The sequence below is a fragment of the Hemiscyllium ocellatum genome, chromosome 44 (genome assembly GCF_020745735.1).
Source record: "Hemiscyllium ocellatum isolate sHemOce1 chromosome 44, sHemOce1.pat.X.cur, whole genome shotgun sequence".
Lineage (NCBI taxonomy): Eukaryota > Metazoa > Chordata > Chondrichthyes > Orectolobiformes > Hemiscylliidae > Hemiscyllium > Hemiscyllium ocellatum.
This window is the reverse complement of record NC_083444.1, coordinates 3970115-3988243: the sequence shown is the minus strand read 5'-3', so window position 1 is coordinate 3988243 and position 18129 is coordinate 3970115. Positions and strand designations below refer to the sequence as shown.

The 18129-nt window shown below is 46.8% G+C and overlaps 1 protein-coding gene across 1 annotated transcript in view; it reads right to left on the bottom strand.

Annotated features, from left to right (window-relative positions):
- LOC132835250 (uncharacterized) overlaps positions 1-17793 on the bottom strand; it is a 71452-nt gene extending 53659 nt beyond the window's left edge. The window contains exons 1-2 of the mRNA XM_060854635.1: positions 17427-17793; positions 11007-11602 (exon numbers count right to left, since the gene is read on the bottom strand). Of these exons, the coding sequence (XP_060710618.1) occupies positions 11007-11602; positions 17427-17431 (601 nt within the window). The 5' untranslated portion in view covers positions 17432-17793. The remainder of the gene's footprint in view (positions 1-11006; positions 11603-17426) is intronic.
- Between the last annotated feature and the right edge of the window lie 336 nt (positions 17794-18129).

Sequence of the window (18129 nt, the reverse complement as noted above, 5' to 3'; positions counted from 1 at the left end):
TTCCCATCCTACAGCACAGCTTAGTCATTGCTGATTTTCCCTGTCATTTGCTCAAAATGTTGCTCCACTGTGACCCTGTGGTGGTTGCTATGTGATGATCATACAGCGTTATAAGAATCCACACACAAGCAGCTTCCAACCCAGCACCATCCCTCCATCCAGCCAAATGAATTTTGGCACCTGGACCATCATGACCCTTCTAGAGAACTCCAACAATGACAGACCCGAACAGCAAATAGTTGTTATGGATTGGGAACTCTGGCTACGACATTGACATAGCTGGCCTGAGTGAGAACACAGAAGTGCAAAGAAAGCTTCAGGTGGGCCTCTCCGGTCCAAAGAACCAGAAGGTGGATGGTAAATTAAAGTTTGAGGAGATGCAGAGGATTGTTCAGGAAAACTGCACAGTGGGGTAAGGAGGTGAAGAACAAAGAGATTGAGAGAAAATTCCATGTGGTGTCAGTAAGTCCCTGTGGATACCGTATCACGGGTCATGTGAGGGACTCACCGGGTGTGTGAGGGTCTGCTCGGGCAGGACTATGTCAGTATGTCCCTATGGATACCCCTTCACGAGTCGTGTGAGGGACTCGCCCGGTGTGTGAGGGTCTGCTCGGGCAGGACTATGTCAGTATGTCCCTATGGATACCCCTTCACGAGTCGTGTGAGGGACTCACCGGGTGTGTGAGGGTCTGCTCGGGCAGGACTATGTCAGTATGTCCCTATGCATACCCCTTCACGAGTCGTGTGAGGGACTCACCGGGTGTGTGAGGGTCTGCTCGGGCAGGACTATGTCAGTATGTCCCTATGGATACCCCTTCACGAGTCGTGTGAGGGACTCACCGGGTGTGTGAGGGTCTGCTCAGGCAGGGCTGTGTCAGTACGTCCCTGTGGATACCCCTTCACGAGTCGTGTGAGGGACTCGCCCGGTGTGTGAGGGTCTGCTCGGGCAGGGCTGTGTCAGTACGTCCCTGTGGATACCCCTTCATGAGTCGTGTGAGGGACTCGCCCGGTGTGTGAGGGTCTGCTCGGGCGGGGCTGTGTCAGTACGTCCCTGTGGATCGTGCCCTATTGTTATAGAGCAAAATGAAGAAATACAAAACAAAAAGAAAAGGAAAGCTAGGGGCACAACAGGTAAGGATTGTTTTGATAGTATTTGTGATTTTGAATGTAATTGAAAACCAACAGATTGGTTGGTAGTTGATGATTATAAATAAAATATTAGAGAATAGCCAAGTTTTCTAAAGTGCTGGTGCACTATTGATATTTTTTAAACACTGGATTGTCATTAGAATGAAATAATTTTACATATGAACAAAGGCTCTGCTGAGGCAGGTAAGATCTGTGTGTGAGAGAAAGAGAGAGAAAGGGTGTGTGTGTGTGTGTGTGGGAGAGAGAGAAAGGGTGTGTGTATGTGTGTGTGTGTGTGTGTGTGAGAGAGATTAACCATTGTGTTTGGGTTTGTATGCGCAACTGCTTGTTGGTTGTTACCTGTTTGTATCTGGTTCCCTGGAGCTCAAGATCCGGGAGTGTTTTGATTTTATTTTGCATTGTCAGAATTTAAGATAGCATTTTTTTTAGCAGGTTTTTCAAGGAACCATCAGTGATCAGTGCATTCTGCAGATGCAGTTTTAGAATAGCATAGGCAGGACGAATGAGAACAGATTGTCTTTATTCATTAGTTGAAGCTAAGGATGTTTAGACACTGATCAGTTGATAAGGGATGATTGCAAGTTGTGGAATTAGGAAACACTCGCAATAATTGACGAGAAGCTCCTGGACTTGTAAAGCATAAGAGAGTGAACTGTGAGAACAGAGATTCGCTGGACTGAGATAAATGTCAGGAGGAACAAAGGGACTGTGGTTGAAATATTGAGGAAGAAATTTCCAGTAGCAAGAAACAATATCGTAAAAAAATTCTCAAAAATGGGAAAGAAGAACTAACTAAATGGTCAAGAGAGGGTACCTTTGATGTAAATATGTGCAAATGAAATGGAAGGTTTAATTAAGACTTACAGATCTAAGGATAAATCAAAAAAGAGAATCTTGAAGAGGGAACAGGAGGTAGAAATTTTAAAGCTGTTTGGAATAGTAGGGGAGGATTGAGGAAAAAAATCCTTTCAGACACCAGGTACGACTGGGGAGGTGGGGTGCCAGACAGCCAAGCGAGCAGCTTTTGGGAACAAAGACTTTGGCGGAGAAAATCTCCACGTGTTCCGAGCAGAACGCAGAGCCTTTGGAAATGAAATTCTGGATTACAAAATTAGAAAAGCCTGCCCCAACTCCCCACCTCCCAATTTGGGTGAAGGGAATGTCACACACCGTCCTGTAATAAGGGGCAACAAAGTAGAGAAAGAGGGGGAACTGAATTGGGAGGAAGCTGACCCAGAGCAGAATGTGTTAAAAATAAAACGGGAGGCGGGACAAGCGAGGAGGCAAAGTTGAAGCTTTACAACTGGAAAAAGCAAGATTGCAAGGTGAAATTATGAGGTTACACAAGTTAAGAGAACAAAGAGACTATGAGGCACATCTAAATCATTCCAGGAATGTTAAGCAGAGACTGGTATAGAGTGCTGAGGGAGTGGAGCAGAGGTGGCAGGAAGATGGGAAGGAATGCCAGTTTGGTTAGAATTGGAATCCAATGACAAATCACAATGTAGCGATTTTAATAAGGGAAAGAAGCTCTCAGTGGGGAAATAGTGCCATTGCTTATTAAAAGTGGGGAGACGGCTGCAATGTGTTCCTTGGGGAACCCAGGATCTGGAAAGGCCGATGAACGTGTTGCCCAGTTTACATGATGGAGCAGGAAAGTGGATTAGAGCCTTTGAAGAGGAAACCACAGGACAGTTGTTGGCTGTGAGGGATTTGAAGGCAGTGTTTGTACAGGTGGGGGGAAACTGCCTATATTAAGAGAGATAATGGACCGAGCTCGCTTGAAGAATGTGGTGGACAATCCGATGATTGACGATGTTGGATTTGATTGAGTAAGACAAAGGGTATGGCAGGCCCTTAGTCTGTTACCCAACTAAGATCGATCCTAAAGCTTAGAAGGGATCCACTGGGATCCACTGAAAACTCAGTAGCCCGATTTGGGAAACTGGCTAAAAAGGTGGAGGCTTGGTACAGAACAATTGTGGGAGGTAGCCAACTGTTAACCAGAATGTTCCGGACTGCTACTGTTGGGGCAATGTCCCTCAAGTTGGGTCTAAGCCAGAGGAGGCACTGGGTCTAATGTCAATGGCCTGTCAGGAACTCAGAGACCATGCAGTCGAAAGATACCGGTAAGACAAAAAGAAGCTGGCCGAATAACAGGAGGAGGTCCAAAGGAAGTTGACACAACTGCAACTCGAGGAACTTAAAAAGAGAGAGAGAGAGAAGCACAAGGATGTTGCCAGTGACAACAGCGCTAAAGAAATGAATAACATGCCAGTCCAGGGAGAACCCTCTCCCACCACCTGGCAAGGAAGGGCCAGACAACCCCATGCCGATAATAAACATTTTTGCAGGGACTTTTCCACGGATACCATGCCAAGTTCAAAATAAAATTAACTAACAGCCCAGACAGAACTTGGGCCTCCAAGGACACAGGCAAAGAAGTGGTGCAGTGCCGAAGGTATAGTGAGAAGTCAGGCTCAGAGAGGATCAGAAATAATGTGTTGGGGGTGTTATCAACCAGAGTATTTTCAAAGAAATTGCCCATATTGGACCTGACTCTCCCAGCTCCAGGGTGCACCTATGAGTCAGGAACGTCTGGCTGTCCCAACTCAAAATCCCTACAGGCCCAAAGGCTGAACAGGAACCTACTGTGCAGGTGAGTGGGAAGGACAGTTGACACCTGTGATGATGGTAGCTCCAGTAACTTATATTTGTATTCAACCCCAATCTGCCTCCCTCCTTCTCAGGTCAGGAACAGTTCTTGAGACTGCAGGGTTCTTGGATAAACCGCAGTTAACAAGATTTACAGCTCCAGCAAGTTTATAAATGGACAGTAAAACAGTCGACTTGCCTTTCTTAGTTTTGAAGGCGATGCCAATTAATTTTCTAGGGTGTCAACCTTACCTGAAATTAGAATTGAAATTGGAATGTACTCAAATGGGATTAGGATCGAGACAAAGAGGGTTATATTTTTTGAGACTTGGGAAAAATGGAGGAAGGATGTTTTAATGTTACTGCCTGAAGTTAAGCCATCCAAATCTGAGCTGCGTTGCACAGTGGTAACATTCTTAACAAGTGAAGTCATTCCAGGGTATGGCATACTGTCAGAGATCAGTTCAGGCAATGAGGCTGCTTTAATCCAAAGGGTGGTACAGTTGGTGCTGCAGACTTTGAGGATCAGGCCGAGGTTTGGGTGTGTATGTCACCACACCCCCTCCCTCCCCCAGTTGCAAGGTATAGTGCAATGGATTAACAGTATTTTAAAAGCTAAGTTGAATAAAATATGTGCGAGCACCAATCTGAACTGGATCGATGAGCTGACACTGGCACTAATGAGCGACCATATGCAGATTAACCACATGAATACCTTAACACTATTATGAAATGCTCACCACTGGACCCATGTCAGTGCCCAACTGGAAGGGCCCGAAGGACAGGCCCAACCGACAACAATTGGAACTTGAGCTTAAGTAGTACACGCAACAGCTAACTATGATTCATGAGTCTATCCCCACACAGGAAATACTGAGGGAGCCAGTGTCTGGTAACAAGGAGGGGCCTATTAAACCTGGGGGTCAGGTGTATGCACAGGTTTTTCGGAGAAAGGGGAATGAGCCAAGGAGAGAGGGCCCCTTTACGGTAAACCAGGGCGTCACCTACTGCCGTTCCTATGGTGGGTCAATCCGCGTGGTTCGTCACTGTACCAGGGTGCTCCCACAGGCACAGATGGGCTCTGGGGTTGAGGTACGTGAGGGCGGTGGTTGAAAGGGGAACTGATACCCCTTTCCATGACCTTGGGCAGTCGGTGAATGTGGCCTTTGGGGATACTGGTGCCTGTGGGGCTGTCGGTTTGGGGAAGGTGTCATTTCTCCTGATGGTGAGGCTGAGGACAGGTTGGGGGAGGTCACTGAAGCCCCTTCCCCAGTCCTGACCCTTTCTGCTCCTGTGCTGACCTGGGGTCCATCGATTTGGTGGACCTGGTGGATCTCGCTGGTAGTGCCAATGCCCTATCACACCCGGCTCTGCACCACCCTGTACAAGGGGTATGCCCTTAATCCGGAAACTGAAGATTGTATAAATTACAGAGAAACAAAGTTTTTGTGAGCAGACAGGGAAGACATTTTCTGGCTGTCACAGCTTTGATTTTGTAAGATTAAAGTTTAAGTTCGTGAATGATTTTCTGAATCTCCTGGTAATTTTTTATTAACAGAATATTGAGTAATTATAGAGTCATACAGATGTACAGCATGGAAACAGACCCTTTGGTCCAACCCGTCCATGCCGACCAGATATCCCAACCCAATCTAAACCGACTTGCCAGCACCCGGCCCATATCCCTCCAAACCCTTCCTATTCATATACCCATCCAGATGCCTTTTAAATGTTGCAATTGTACCAGCCTCCACCACTTCCTCTGGCAGCTCATTCCATACATGTACCACCCTCTGCGTGAAAAGGTTGCTCCATAGGACTGCTTTATATCTTTCCCCTCTCACTCTAGACCTATGCCCTCTAGTTCTGGATTTACCCTATCCGTGCCCCTCATGATTTCAACTTTTAGATCTGGTCTATCTTTCTCTATCACTATTTTAAAGGTAATAGAATTATGGTCGCTGGCCCCAAAGTGCTCCCCCACTGACACCTCAGTCACCTGCCCTGCCTTATTTCCCAAGAGTAGGTCAAGTTTTTCACCTTCTCTAGTAGGTCCATCCACATACTGAATCTGAAAGCTTTCTTGTACACACTAAACAAATTCCTCCCCATCTAAACCCTTAATACTATGGCTGCGTGGGTTCCCTCCGGGTGCTCCTTTTTCTTCCCACAGTCCAAAGATATGCAGGTCAGGTAAATTGGCCATGTTAAATTGCCCATAGTGTTAGATGCATTAGTCAGGGGTGAATATAGGGTAGGGGAGTGGATCTGGGTGGGTTACTCTTCGGAGGGTTGGTGTGGACTTGTTGGGAACGAAGGGCCTGTTTCCATACTGTACAGAATGTGGCAGCTCGGTGGATTAGTCACAGGAAATGCAGGGATACAGGATAAGAGTGTGGGTCTGGTTGGGATGATCTTCAGAAAGTCGGTGTGGACCCAACTGGCATAATGGCCTGCTTCCACACTAAGGATTTTACAAACATTCTACTCGCCTACCTGATTACATGCTGCACACGGATGTTAGCTTTCAATGTTTTATGCAGAAGGATGTGAATGTCCCTTTGCGTTGCAACTTTCAGGAGCTTATCTCTGTTTAAATAACATTCTGTTCTTTTGTTGCTCCTTCCAAAACAAGCAACTTGTCATTTTCCCACATGACACTCAATTGCCAACTTTTTGCCCGCTGACTTAACTTGTCAACATCTCTTTGTAAACTGTTTACGTCCCTGTCACAACCTAGCTACTTCTGTGGTCCTTCAATTCTGGCTACACTACATTTGCTTCCTTTAAGTCATTAATATATTGTGTAAAATGTTCCAGTCCCAGCATCCCCATGAAACCCTACTGGCCTTCCTGTCGCCAAACTGAATAAGAACACCTCATCCCAACAAGTTGTTTCCTGCCCATCAGCCAATTCTCGATGTCAATATATGTTATGACTTAACCTTTTGTAACCTTTGTCAAATGCAACATGCCTCCCCTCTATCCACTCTGGTTGAGACTTTTGCAAAGAAGGAGAAAGTGAGGTCTGCAGATGCTGGAGTATCAGAGCTGAAAATATGTTGCTGGAAAAGCGCAGCACATCAGGCAGCATCCAAGGAACAGGAAATTCGACGTTTCGGGCATAAGCCCTTCATCAGGAATCCTGATGAAGGGCTTATGCCCGAAACGTCGAATTTCCACTTTTGCAAAGAACTCAGATACAAGTTCCCTTTCATGAAGGTGGCACGGTGGCTCAGTGGTTTGCACTGCTGCCTCACAGCGACAGGGACCTGGGTTCGATTCCAGCCTTGGATGACGGTCTGTGCTGAGTTTGCACATTCTCCCCGTGTCTGTGTGGGTCCCCTCCGGGTGCTCCGGTTTCCTCCCACAGTCCAAAGATGTGCAGGTCAGGTGAATTGGCCGTGCTAAATTGCCAATAGTGTTAGGTGCATTAGTCAGGGATGAGTATAGGTAGGGGAGTGGGTCTGGGTGGGTTACTCTTCGGAGGGTCGGTGTGGACGTGTTGGGCCGAAGGGCCTGTTTCTATACTGCAGAGAATCTAATTAAAAGTTATGTTGACGCTGCTTGATCAGATCATGATTTCTCAAATTACTTAGAGTCATAGAGCTGTACCGCACGGAAACAGACCCTTCGGTCCAACCTGTTCATGCTGAGCAGATATCCCAACCCAATCTAGTCCCACCTGCCAGCGCCCGACCCATCTCCCTCCAAACCCTTCCTATTCATATCCCCATCCAGATGTTGATGTTGTAAATGTTTTAAATGTTGTAATTGTACCAGCCTCTACCATCTCCTCTGGCAGCTCATTCCATACACGCACACCCTCTGTGTGAAAAAGTTAGGTCTCTTTTATATCTTTCCCCTCTCACCCTAAACCTATGCCCTCTAGTTCTGAACTCCCCAACCCCAGGGAAAAGACTTTGCCTACTTACCCTATCCATTCCCCTCATAATTTTTTAAACTCTCTAAGGTCATCCCTCAGCCTCTGATGCTCCAAGGAAAACAGCCACAGCCTGTTCAGCCTCTCCCTATAGCTCAAATTACCTTCTCCATAATTAGTATATATCTGTTCAACAATAGATACCAACTGACTTATGGGTGTGACATATTGGCAGTTTTCCAATCTGCCAGTACTGCTCCAGTGTCCAAGTATTTGTAGAAAATTAGACCCAATTCATTCACTATTTCTGTAGGATGCTTGGGTGCAAGCTAACAAAGGCAAGGGATTTGTGTCATTAGCCTCTTTATTTTGCCTCAAACTACTTCTCTAGTGGTAATATTTAATTCCTCCTCCTGTAGTCTTTAATGTTAATGGGAGGCACGAAATATCTTCCACCCTAAAGACTGATGCAAAGTATCTGTTTAACCTCTCTGCCATTTCCTTGTTCACCACAACTACCTCGTCAGATTGATTCTCTAAATGGTCGGGCAGCTACAATGGAGAGAAAAGGCGATGGGAAGGAGACAGCCCACTGGCGCCATCGCTAGACTACCAATCCAGAAAGTTAGCAAATGCTCTGGGAACCAGGCTCAAATCCCAACGCAGCTGATCGAAGAAAATTTGGAATGAAGAATCTACTATGAAACTGCTGTCAATTGTTGGGAAAACCCCATCTGGTTCACTAATGACTTTCAGGGCAGGAAATCTGCCATTCTCACCTGGCCTGGCTTACATGACCAGACCCACAGCAATGACGTCTCCTCTCAACTGCCCTCTGAAATGGCCTAGCAAGCCACTCAGTTCAAGGGCAGCTCGGGACAGACAATAAATGTGGCCTGTCCACAGTTCACGAATGAATGAAAACAGGAAATGGTTAACGGTGGGGTCCAATTTCACTGTTCTTCAGAATTGCCCATGGCGTTGGGATAATATATTTGCACAGACAGAGGATTCATGAACAGAGAGAAAGCAGAGAATCAGGAGAAATGGCAGAAGGAAGATAGCAGTTTGTAACTGTGCAGTAAAACAGGGTTTAACACTGGAACTTGAGCTATATTCATGAACTAGACAGGGAGACGATAATATATCCAAACTCACTCACAACACAAAGTGAAGTGAGAATTCAAATTGAGAGAATGCACAAAGAAATTACACAGATCCAGATAGTTTTTGTGATTGGGCAATAAAGAGGCCGATTGAGAATGATGTGAGGACTTTCACTTTGGTCCTAGGAATACAAAAGCAGCGTTTTTAAAAAGATGCAAAACTTGTAAATGCTTCTGATCAGAGAACTGGAGGCACTCAAACTGGAACAAAAAGGTTAGCATGCAGATACAGCATGCAATTAGAAAGGCAAGTGGTATTCCAGCCTTAATTGTAGGCAGATTAGAATACAAGTATAAAGAGGTCTTGCAACAATTGTAGAGAGTGTCTGTTGAGAACACACATGGAATAATGCCTGCAATTATGATCCCATATTTTTTCCACAACAGCATTTGGATGGGTATATGAATAGGAAGGGTTTGGAGGGATATGGGCCGGGTGCTGGCAGGTGGGACTAGATTGGGTTGGGATATCATGGATGGGTTGGAGCAAAGGGTCTGTTTCCGTGCTGTACATCTCTATGACTCTGTGACTCTAGTGTCCTAGGCCCAACAATCTTCAGCTGCTTCATCAACGACCTTCCCTCTGACATCAGGTCAGAAGTGGGGATGTTCGCCGATGATTGCACAGTGTTCAGCACCATTCCGGACTCCTCACATGCTCAAATGCATCAAGATCTGGACAATATTCAGGCTTGGGCTGAGAAGTGGCAATTAGCATTGACGGCACACAACTGCCAGACAATGACCATCAACAATAAGAGACACTGTAACCACTGCCCCTTGACATTCAACAGTATTGCCATCATTGAATTCCCCCACTATCAACATCCTTGGGGTTACCATTGACCAGAAACTCAACTGGACTCACCACATAAACACAGTGGCTTCAAGAGCAGGTCAGAGACGAGAGGTACTGCGGCCAGTAACTCACCTCCTGACACCCAAAAGCCTGACCCACCATCGACAAGGCACAAGTCAGGAGTGTGAGGGAATACTCCCCACTTGCCCCTGGATGGGGGCAGCTCCAACAACACTCAAGAAGCTCAACACCATCCAGGGACAAAGCCGCCCCCGCTTGATTGGCCCCACGTCCACAAACATCCCCTCCCACCCCCACCAACACTCAGCAACAGCAGTGTGTGCCATCTACAAGATGCACTGCAGAAACTCACCAAAGATCCTCAGGCAGCATCTTCCAAACCTACGACCACTTCTATCTAGAAGGACAAGAGGCAGCAGAGACATGGGAACACCACCCCCTGCAAGTTCCCCTCCAAGCCTCTCACCATCCTGGCTTGGAAATATATCGCTGTTTCTTCACAGTTGTTGGGTCAAAATCCTGGAATTCCCTCCCTGCCGGCATTGCGGGTCAACCCACAGCAAGTGGACTGCAGCGATTCAAGATGACAGCTCACCACCACCTTCACAAGGGGCAAATAGGGATGGGCTATCAATGCTGGCCAGCCAGCGACACACAAGTCACACAAATGAATAAAAATAGACCCACTCAGACCTTCCACCTAGTCCACCTGACCAACTCACTCATCCCACAACCATCCCCCTAAATTCAAACTACTCCCCCAAATCCTTGACCACTCTACTACCTGAGCCCATTACACCACCTTGAACATAACTAGCCCGCCCTGATCAGCCAACTCGACCCCTGACCTGACCAGTGCACCTTGACCCCCAAATACACCTCCTGATTAGGTGCACACACCCTCCAGACAACTAACACCCCCAATCCCACCCAACTAGCAACTGACCCCCAATCACCCGCACTGTGCCAGTAGAAAAGGAGGTCAGAGTTTAATTGCTGTAAAAATTATTATGTTTAAAACAAACAAAGGCAGCTTAAATAAAAATAGAAATTGAGCGAGAAAGCAACTCTGGCAGCATCTGAGGAAAGTAAAACATTTGGAATTTAGTCTGATTCATCTGTTGTCTCTACACAGATGTCGCCAAGCCTGTTATGTTACTCCAATTTATTTTGTTCCACATTTGTAAAAAATTTTTTTTTAAATTCATTATAGGTGTTAGCTAAAAAGCTGGGTTGTGTCAAGCAATAGCAGCAACCCAACGTCACCAACAATTCACCAGAAACTCTTCCGACAGATCCATTCATGCAGCTGCTCTGTTCACAAGGAACTCACCTTTCACGAAAAAGTCTGCTGCCGTGCATTCCTCGTTCAGCCATTGCAGGAGGCAGCTTATCTTCAGGGTTAAATTGGCTCGATGCTCTTCAAAATCCCACACAATGATGTCCCCGTAATAACGGGACTCGTAAGCTATGAGCTCCATCAATTTTTCACTGCGGGACACTGCTAACATAAAAACCGTGACTACCTGGTAGTTCTTAATTTGTTGCCGTTTGGCGTAGGCTTTTCTCAATGCTCCCCTCCTAGTGAACGAACTCGGAACGGAGTTGGTTGCGATTAACAGTAACGAGCTGTTCTCCGGTGCAGTGCACATTTTAGGGTTGCTGATCTTAACTTTACAACTGTAGTCTTGCATGTAGCCGTACTCCTTCTGAAAGCGGTTCAAGTCCATGTGGAAAGTGGTTTTCCCATCAGTCAGGTTGATCGATTGTCTGTGGTAGATTTCTTTGGAGGCATTCACTTTGCTTGGAGACGGAATGGAGTTCTTGACAAATTTATTCGTAACGTCAGCTTTCAACCAAGAAGAGGCCAAGAGGTGAAAAGCAACAAAGCCCATTGTCATCAGTCCAGTAACACAGTACACCAAGTTCCTAAATGGGAAGCACGGGAGTCAGTGTCACTACATCCCAAGGATAAGATAGGCGGTAGAGAATATCGCTTTATATACAGTCATAGAGATGTACAGCACGGAAACAGACTCTTCGTCCAACCCGTCCATGCCAACCAGATATCCCAACCCAATCTAATCCCACTTGCCAGCACCCGGCCCATATCCCTCCAAACCCTTCCTATTCATATACACATCCAAATGCCTCTAAAATGTTGCAATTGTATCAGCCTCCAACACTTCCTCATTCCACACACGTACCACCCTCTGCGTAAAAAAGTTGCCCCTTAGGTCTCTTTTATATCTTTCCCCTCTCTCCCTAAACCTATGCCCTGTAGTTCTGGACTCCTCCACCCCAGGGAAAAGGCTTTGTCTATTTACCCTATCCATGATTTTATAAACCTCTATAAGGTCACCCCTCAGTCCCCGACGCTCCAGGGAAAACAGCCCCAGCCTGTTCAGCCTCTCCCTATAGCTCAAATCCTCCAACTCTGGCAACAAGCTTGTAAATCTTTTCTGAAACCTTTCAAATTTCACAACATCTTTACGATAGAAAGGAGACCAGAATTGCACACAATATTCCGACAGTGGCCTAACCAATGTCTTGTCAGCCACAACATGACCTCCCAACTCCTGTACTCAATACTCTGACCAATAAAGGAAAGCATACCAAACGCTTTCTTAACTATCCTATCTACCTGCGACTTCACTTTCAAGGAGCTATAAACCTGCACTCCAAGGTCTCTTTGTTCAGCAACACTCCCTAGGACCTTACCATTAAGTGTATAAGTCCTGCTAAGATTTGCTTTCCTGAAATGCAGCACCTCACATTTATCTGAATTAAACTCCATCTGCCACTTCTCGGCCCATCTGATCAAGATCCCATTTTAATCTGAGGTACCCTCTTCGCTGTCCACTACACCTCCAATTTTAGTGTCATCTGCAAACTTACTAACGATACCTCTTATGCTGACATCCAAATCATTTATATTAATGATGAAAAGTAATGGACCCAGCACTGATCCTTGTGGCACTCCACTGGTCACAGGCCTCCAATCTGAAAAACAACCCTCCATCACCACCCTCTGTCTTCTACCTTTGAGCCAGTTCTGTATCCAAATGGCTAGTTCTCCCTGTATTCCATGAGCTCTAACCTTGCTAACCAGTCCCCCATGAGGAACCTTGTCAAATGCCTTATCCTCAACTGCAATGATTTTAAAAGTTTTCCAAAGCTTCTCTGAGCTATGGAGAAAGTGAGGACTGCAGATGCTCGAGATCAGAGTCGGGAGCACAGTGCTGTTCGATTCTCCTGCTCCTCAGATGCTACCTGACCTGCTGTGCTTTTCCAGCACCACAATCTCGACTTCTCTGAGCTTTGGAAAGGGTTCAGAGGAGATTTACTAGGATGTTGCCTGGGATGGAGAGAAGGTCTTCTGAGAAAAGGCTGAGGGACTTGAGGCTGTTTTCGTTAGAGAGAAGAAGGTTGAGAGGCGACTTAATTGAGATATATAAGGTAATCAGAGGGTTAGATAGGGTTCACAGTGAGAGCCCTTTTCCTGGGATGGTGATGGCTAACACAAGGTGACATAGCTTTAAATTGTGGGGTGACAGATTTAGGACAGATGTCAGAGGTAGTTTCTTTACTCAGAGAGTAGTAGGGGCATGGAATGCACTGCCTGCAACAGTAGTAGACTCGTTAATTTTAAGAGCATTTAAATGGTCATTGATAAACATATGGACAAGAATGGGATAGTGTAGGTGAGATGGGCTTCAGATTGATTTCACAGATCGGTGTAACATCGAGGGCCAAAGGGCCTGTATTGTGTTGGAATATTCTATGTTCTATGTTCGAGGTGGGGAGCAACAAGGACCACTGTCATCAGTCCAGTTACATAGTACAGGCTGGGCCTAAATGGGAGGCAACCATCAGGCACTGGAGTCAGTGTTGCTACATGGCAGTAGAGAATATCGCTTTATATCCTAGACTGCAATAGCTCTAAAAAAGGCTGCTATGGCACAGTGGTAGTGTCCCTGCCTCTAGAGCAGGAGGCCTGAGTTCAAGTCCCACCCACTACAGAGGGGTGTCATAACATCTCTCTGAACAAGTTGATTAGGAATATCAATACTGGAAGGCGCCTACTTGAGAATCACATTCTGACCACTAGGTCAGAGCCAGGGACAATACTCTCCATGCCAGAAGGCTTCCAATTGGTCAGAAAAGGATAATATTCAAACAAATGGATGAGGTAAAAAAACAGAATACTGCTCTGTAGCCAACCAACAGCGCCCCTGCCTCCCCCTCTTCCCATCCTGAGTCATCTAACTTCCTGAACCAGTCAACATTTCCATGAATAGATCGAGTTACCCAGCCACCCAACGTGGAAAAAACACATTGCGCCAATCCGCTCACCAAATGACCAGTGTATTCATAAGCAATTGAGTCAACTGTTAGAATCAAATAGCAATTTACAGCCACTTATATTGATGAAAATACCATGAGATGCGGACAGTCACCGCAGTTTGACGCCATCTTATTTACAGAAATGATAAAGAGTTAAAAATCACACAACATCAGGTTATAGTCCAACAGGTTCATTTAGCTTTCAGAGCACTGCTCCTTCATCAGGTGGTTGTGGAGTATAAGATCGTAAGACACAGAATTTATAGCAAACATTTACAGTGTGATGCAGCTGAAATTACATATTGAAAAAGGCCAGGATTGTTTGTTAAGTTTCTCATCTTTTAGAATGACCATGTTGGCTTCAGTTCTTTCATATGTAAATCCCAGAACGTTTTTCTTAAAGTTACATTCTGCAAAAGGATTGACAAAATCTTACATAAATTCATGCAGTTTTTGAGCAAAACAAAATGTAATTCTACAAGTACAAGTTCACCCCACAAACTTACATGTATGTGTGTCTGTATGTGTGTGTGTGTCTGTGTGTGTGTGTGTGTGTGCGCGCGCACGCGTGCATGCAAGGGGGAAGTGGGAGTGTCGGTGAGAGAGTGTGTGTATGTGAGTGTGTGTGCGCGTGGCGGGGGGGGTGGAGTATGACTGTGAGAGAGTGTGTGTATGTGAGTGTGAGTGTGTGCGGGGGGAGTGTGAGTGTCTGTGAGAGTGTCTGAGTGCGAGTGTGCGTGTGGGGGGAGTGTGCCTGTGAGAGAGTGTGTGTATGTGAGTGTGACTGCGCGCGTGGGGGGTGTGTGTGAGTGTCTGAGAGTGTGTGTGCGGGGGGGGCAGTGAGAGTGTCTGGTGTGAGCATCTGTGAGGTGTGTGTATGTGAGTGTGGGTGTGTGAGCGGGGGTGTGTGTGAGTATCTGTGAGAGAGTGCATGTGTGTGTGTGTGTGCATGCGAGGGGGGAGTGAGTGTCTGTGAGAGAGTGTGTGTCTATGTGAGTGTGTGTGCGCGCGCGCGAGGGAGAGTGAGAGTGTCTGTGAGAGTGTGTGTATGTGAGTGTGGGTGCTTGCGCTGGGGGGGTAGTGAGTGTCTGTGAGAGAGTGTGTGTCTATGTGAGTGTGAGTGTGTGTGCGCACGCGCGAGGGAGAGTGTGAGTGTCTGAGAGAGTGTGTGTATGTGAGTGTGTGTGTGTGTGTGTGTGGGGGGGGAGTGCGAATGTCTGTGAGAGAGTGTGTGAGTGTTTGTGTGCGGGGAGAGAGAGTGTGTGAGAGTGTAAAGGGGTATAAGTCTGTGAGAGGGTGTGTGGGCATGTGAGTGTGCGTGTGTACGTGTGAGTGTATGAGAGAGAGCTTGCGTATTGTGTCACAGACACTCATATCCCCTCCTCCCCTCACACACACGCGCACAGTTTGTGGGGTGAATTTGTACTTGCAGAATTACATTTTATTTTGCTCAAAAACTGCATGAATTCATGTAAGATTCTGTAAATCCCTTTTTTTAGAAATATAATCAGTCTGAACATTGTGGCACAGACAGTCTCACACAGGACCCCTCACACCTTCAATGCATTATATGGGCCGACTCAGCACCAATTGTTAAAGTTCTCTTGAGAAGTTAAAAACCACACAACACCAGGCTACAGTCTAACAAGTTTAACTTGTTGGATTATAACCTGGTGTAGTATGAGTTTTAACTTTGTGCACCCCAGCCCAACACCTGCATCTCCAAATCACTTTCATTTGAGAATGAAACTTTAAAAAATTCTGGAATTTGCATATGAAAGAATTGAAACCAACATGTTCATTCCGAAAGATGACTTAGCAAATAATCCAAATCTTTCGTAATACATAATTTTAGTTACATCACACTGTTATAAATTCCGTGTCTTATGATTGCATACTCCACAACCACTTGATGAAGGAGCAGCGCCCCGAAAGCTAGTGCTTCCAAATAAACCTGTTGGACTCTTACCTGGTGTTGCGTGATTTTTAACTTTGTCCACCCCCGTCCAACACCTTCACCTCCAAATCAGAAATGATGGAAGCTAGGGAAAGTTCATTTTCTGTCGTTTCCACCACACCCCCACCGCAGCTCCTGGGTACAGGGCAGGTCCTGAGACAGCCAAACCAAACATTTGCAAACCAAGGTGAAAGTGGGTACTGCAGATGCTGGAGATCACAGTCAAGGTTACAGTGGTGAAGGAAAAGCAAAGCAGGTCAGGCAGCATCCAAGGAGAATGAGGATCGACACTTTGGGCAAAAGCCCTATATTTCCAAACCAAACCCACTGCAGTCCCGTACACACACACTCTCACATACACTCTCAGACACAGACTCACTCACGCACACGCACGCACTCACACACTCGAGACACAGACTCGCATGCACACAAACACAGACACACACACAACACACACTCATATACACACACATTTACACAGACAGACACACACAGACACACTTGGACACAGACACACACGTAGACACAGCTGAAAATGTGTTGCTGGTTAAAGCACAGCAGGTTAGGCAGCATCTCAGGAATAGGGAATTCGACGTTTCGAGCATAAGCCCTTCATCGTCGAATTCCCTATTCCTGAGATGCTGCCTAACCTGCTGTGCTTTAACCAGCAACACATTTTCAGCTGTGATCTCCAGCATCTGCAGACCTCATTTTTTACACACGTAGACACACACAGAGATGCACACACACACTCACACAGACACACATACACTTAGAGACACACACTCACACACACACAGACAGACCCGCACATACACAGACACACACACACACACAGACACACACACACACACACTTGCACGCACACAGACACATAGGTACACACACACACACACAGATCCACACACACTCACACAGAGACACAGCCACACACTTAGACACATACAAGCACACAGACACACTCACACACACTTAGACACACACATGCACACAGACAGACACACTCAGACTCACACACACAGGGTCACATGCAGACCCAAGCTCACACCGACACAGACTCACACACAGACTGACCCAGACACACACTCACATACACACAGGCACGCACATTCACAGACTCACACACAAATGCATACAGACACACGCTCACACAATCACAAAAGCACAGAGACCCAGACACACACACACAAACGCACACAGAGACCCAGATACACACACTCACAGACACACCCAGTCACACACAGGAAACCGAATGACAGCCACCAATCCACTCAAACAAACCGTTGAGCAGAATCAAAATCAGAAATAGGAGAATTCTGCAGCACGGACAGAAAAACAGTTCCGAGGAAGGGTGACTGGATGCGACCGTTTCTCTCTGCACAGATGCTGCAGGAGATTTTCCATCGATTTCTGGCTGAGTCTTTGATAGAAAGCTGCGTGCGGACCTACCTCATGATGGTTCACTTCCGATCGCTGTGGCGACACTCTGCTCCTGTCATCAGCTCTTGCCATCACAAAACCCAGGGCGGCTTCCGCACAGTGGGGTGGGGGCGGGAGGCGGAGAGCTCCCCTTCCTGGGGGTGGGAGGTGGAATGGACCAGCCTGCCGGGGAAATGAGTGCAACTCTGGCGCAGGAGGTCTCCCGCACCCCACAGTGGGAAGTGGACACTTGGCAGGAGGCAAGGACTGAGGATCCCGTAGGTGAGAAACAACAGCACGAATTTCTGGAAAGAGGTCAGCACAGAATCCCTACAGTGTGGAAACAGGCCCTTCGGACGCTTCTGCCACCACTACCGTCCCCCTCAAAGCCACTCACCTGCATTCTGCTGACATGCACCCACCCCCCAGATCCCACTGTCACCATCCCCGGCCCCCAGAACCCCAAGGGGAACACTACCCCTGCTCATGACTCCAGCTGCATTCCCACCACCACACCCATTCCAGTTACTGGTTCCGCCCCCACTCCCAGCTCCACACCCACACCAGATCCCAGCTCCCAGCCCTGCCCAGTTTTCACCATCCCTCCAGACCTCCCCCTCGCTCAGTCCTCAGCAAAGGACTCACCTTCATCCCCCTCCGCCCACGCATCAATGAATTTAATACACGCCGAGACGTCGAACAATTCTTCCGCTGTCTCAGCCTCCGAGCTTTC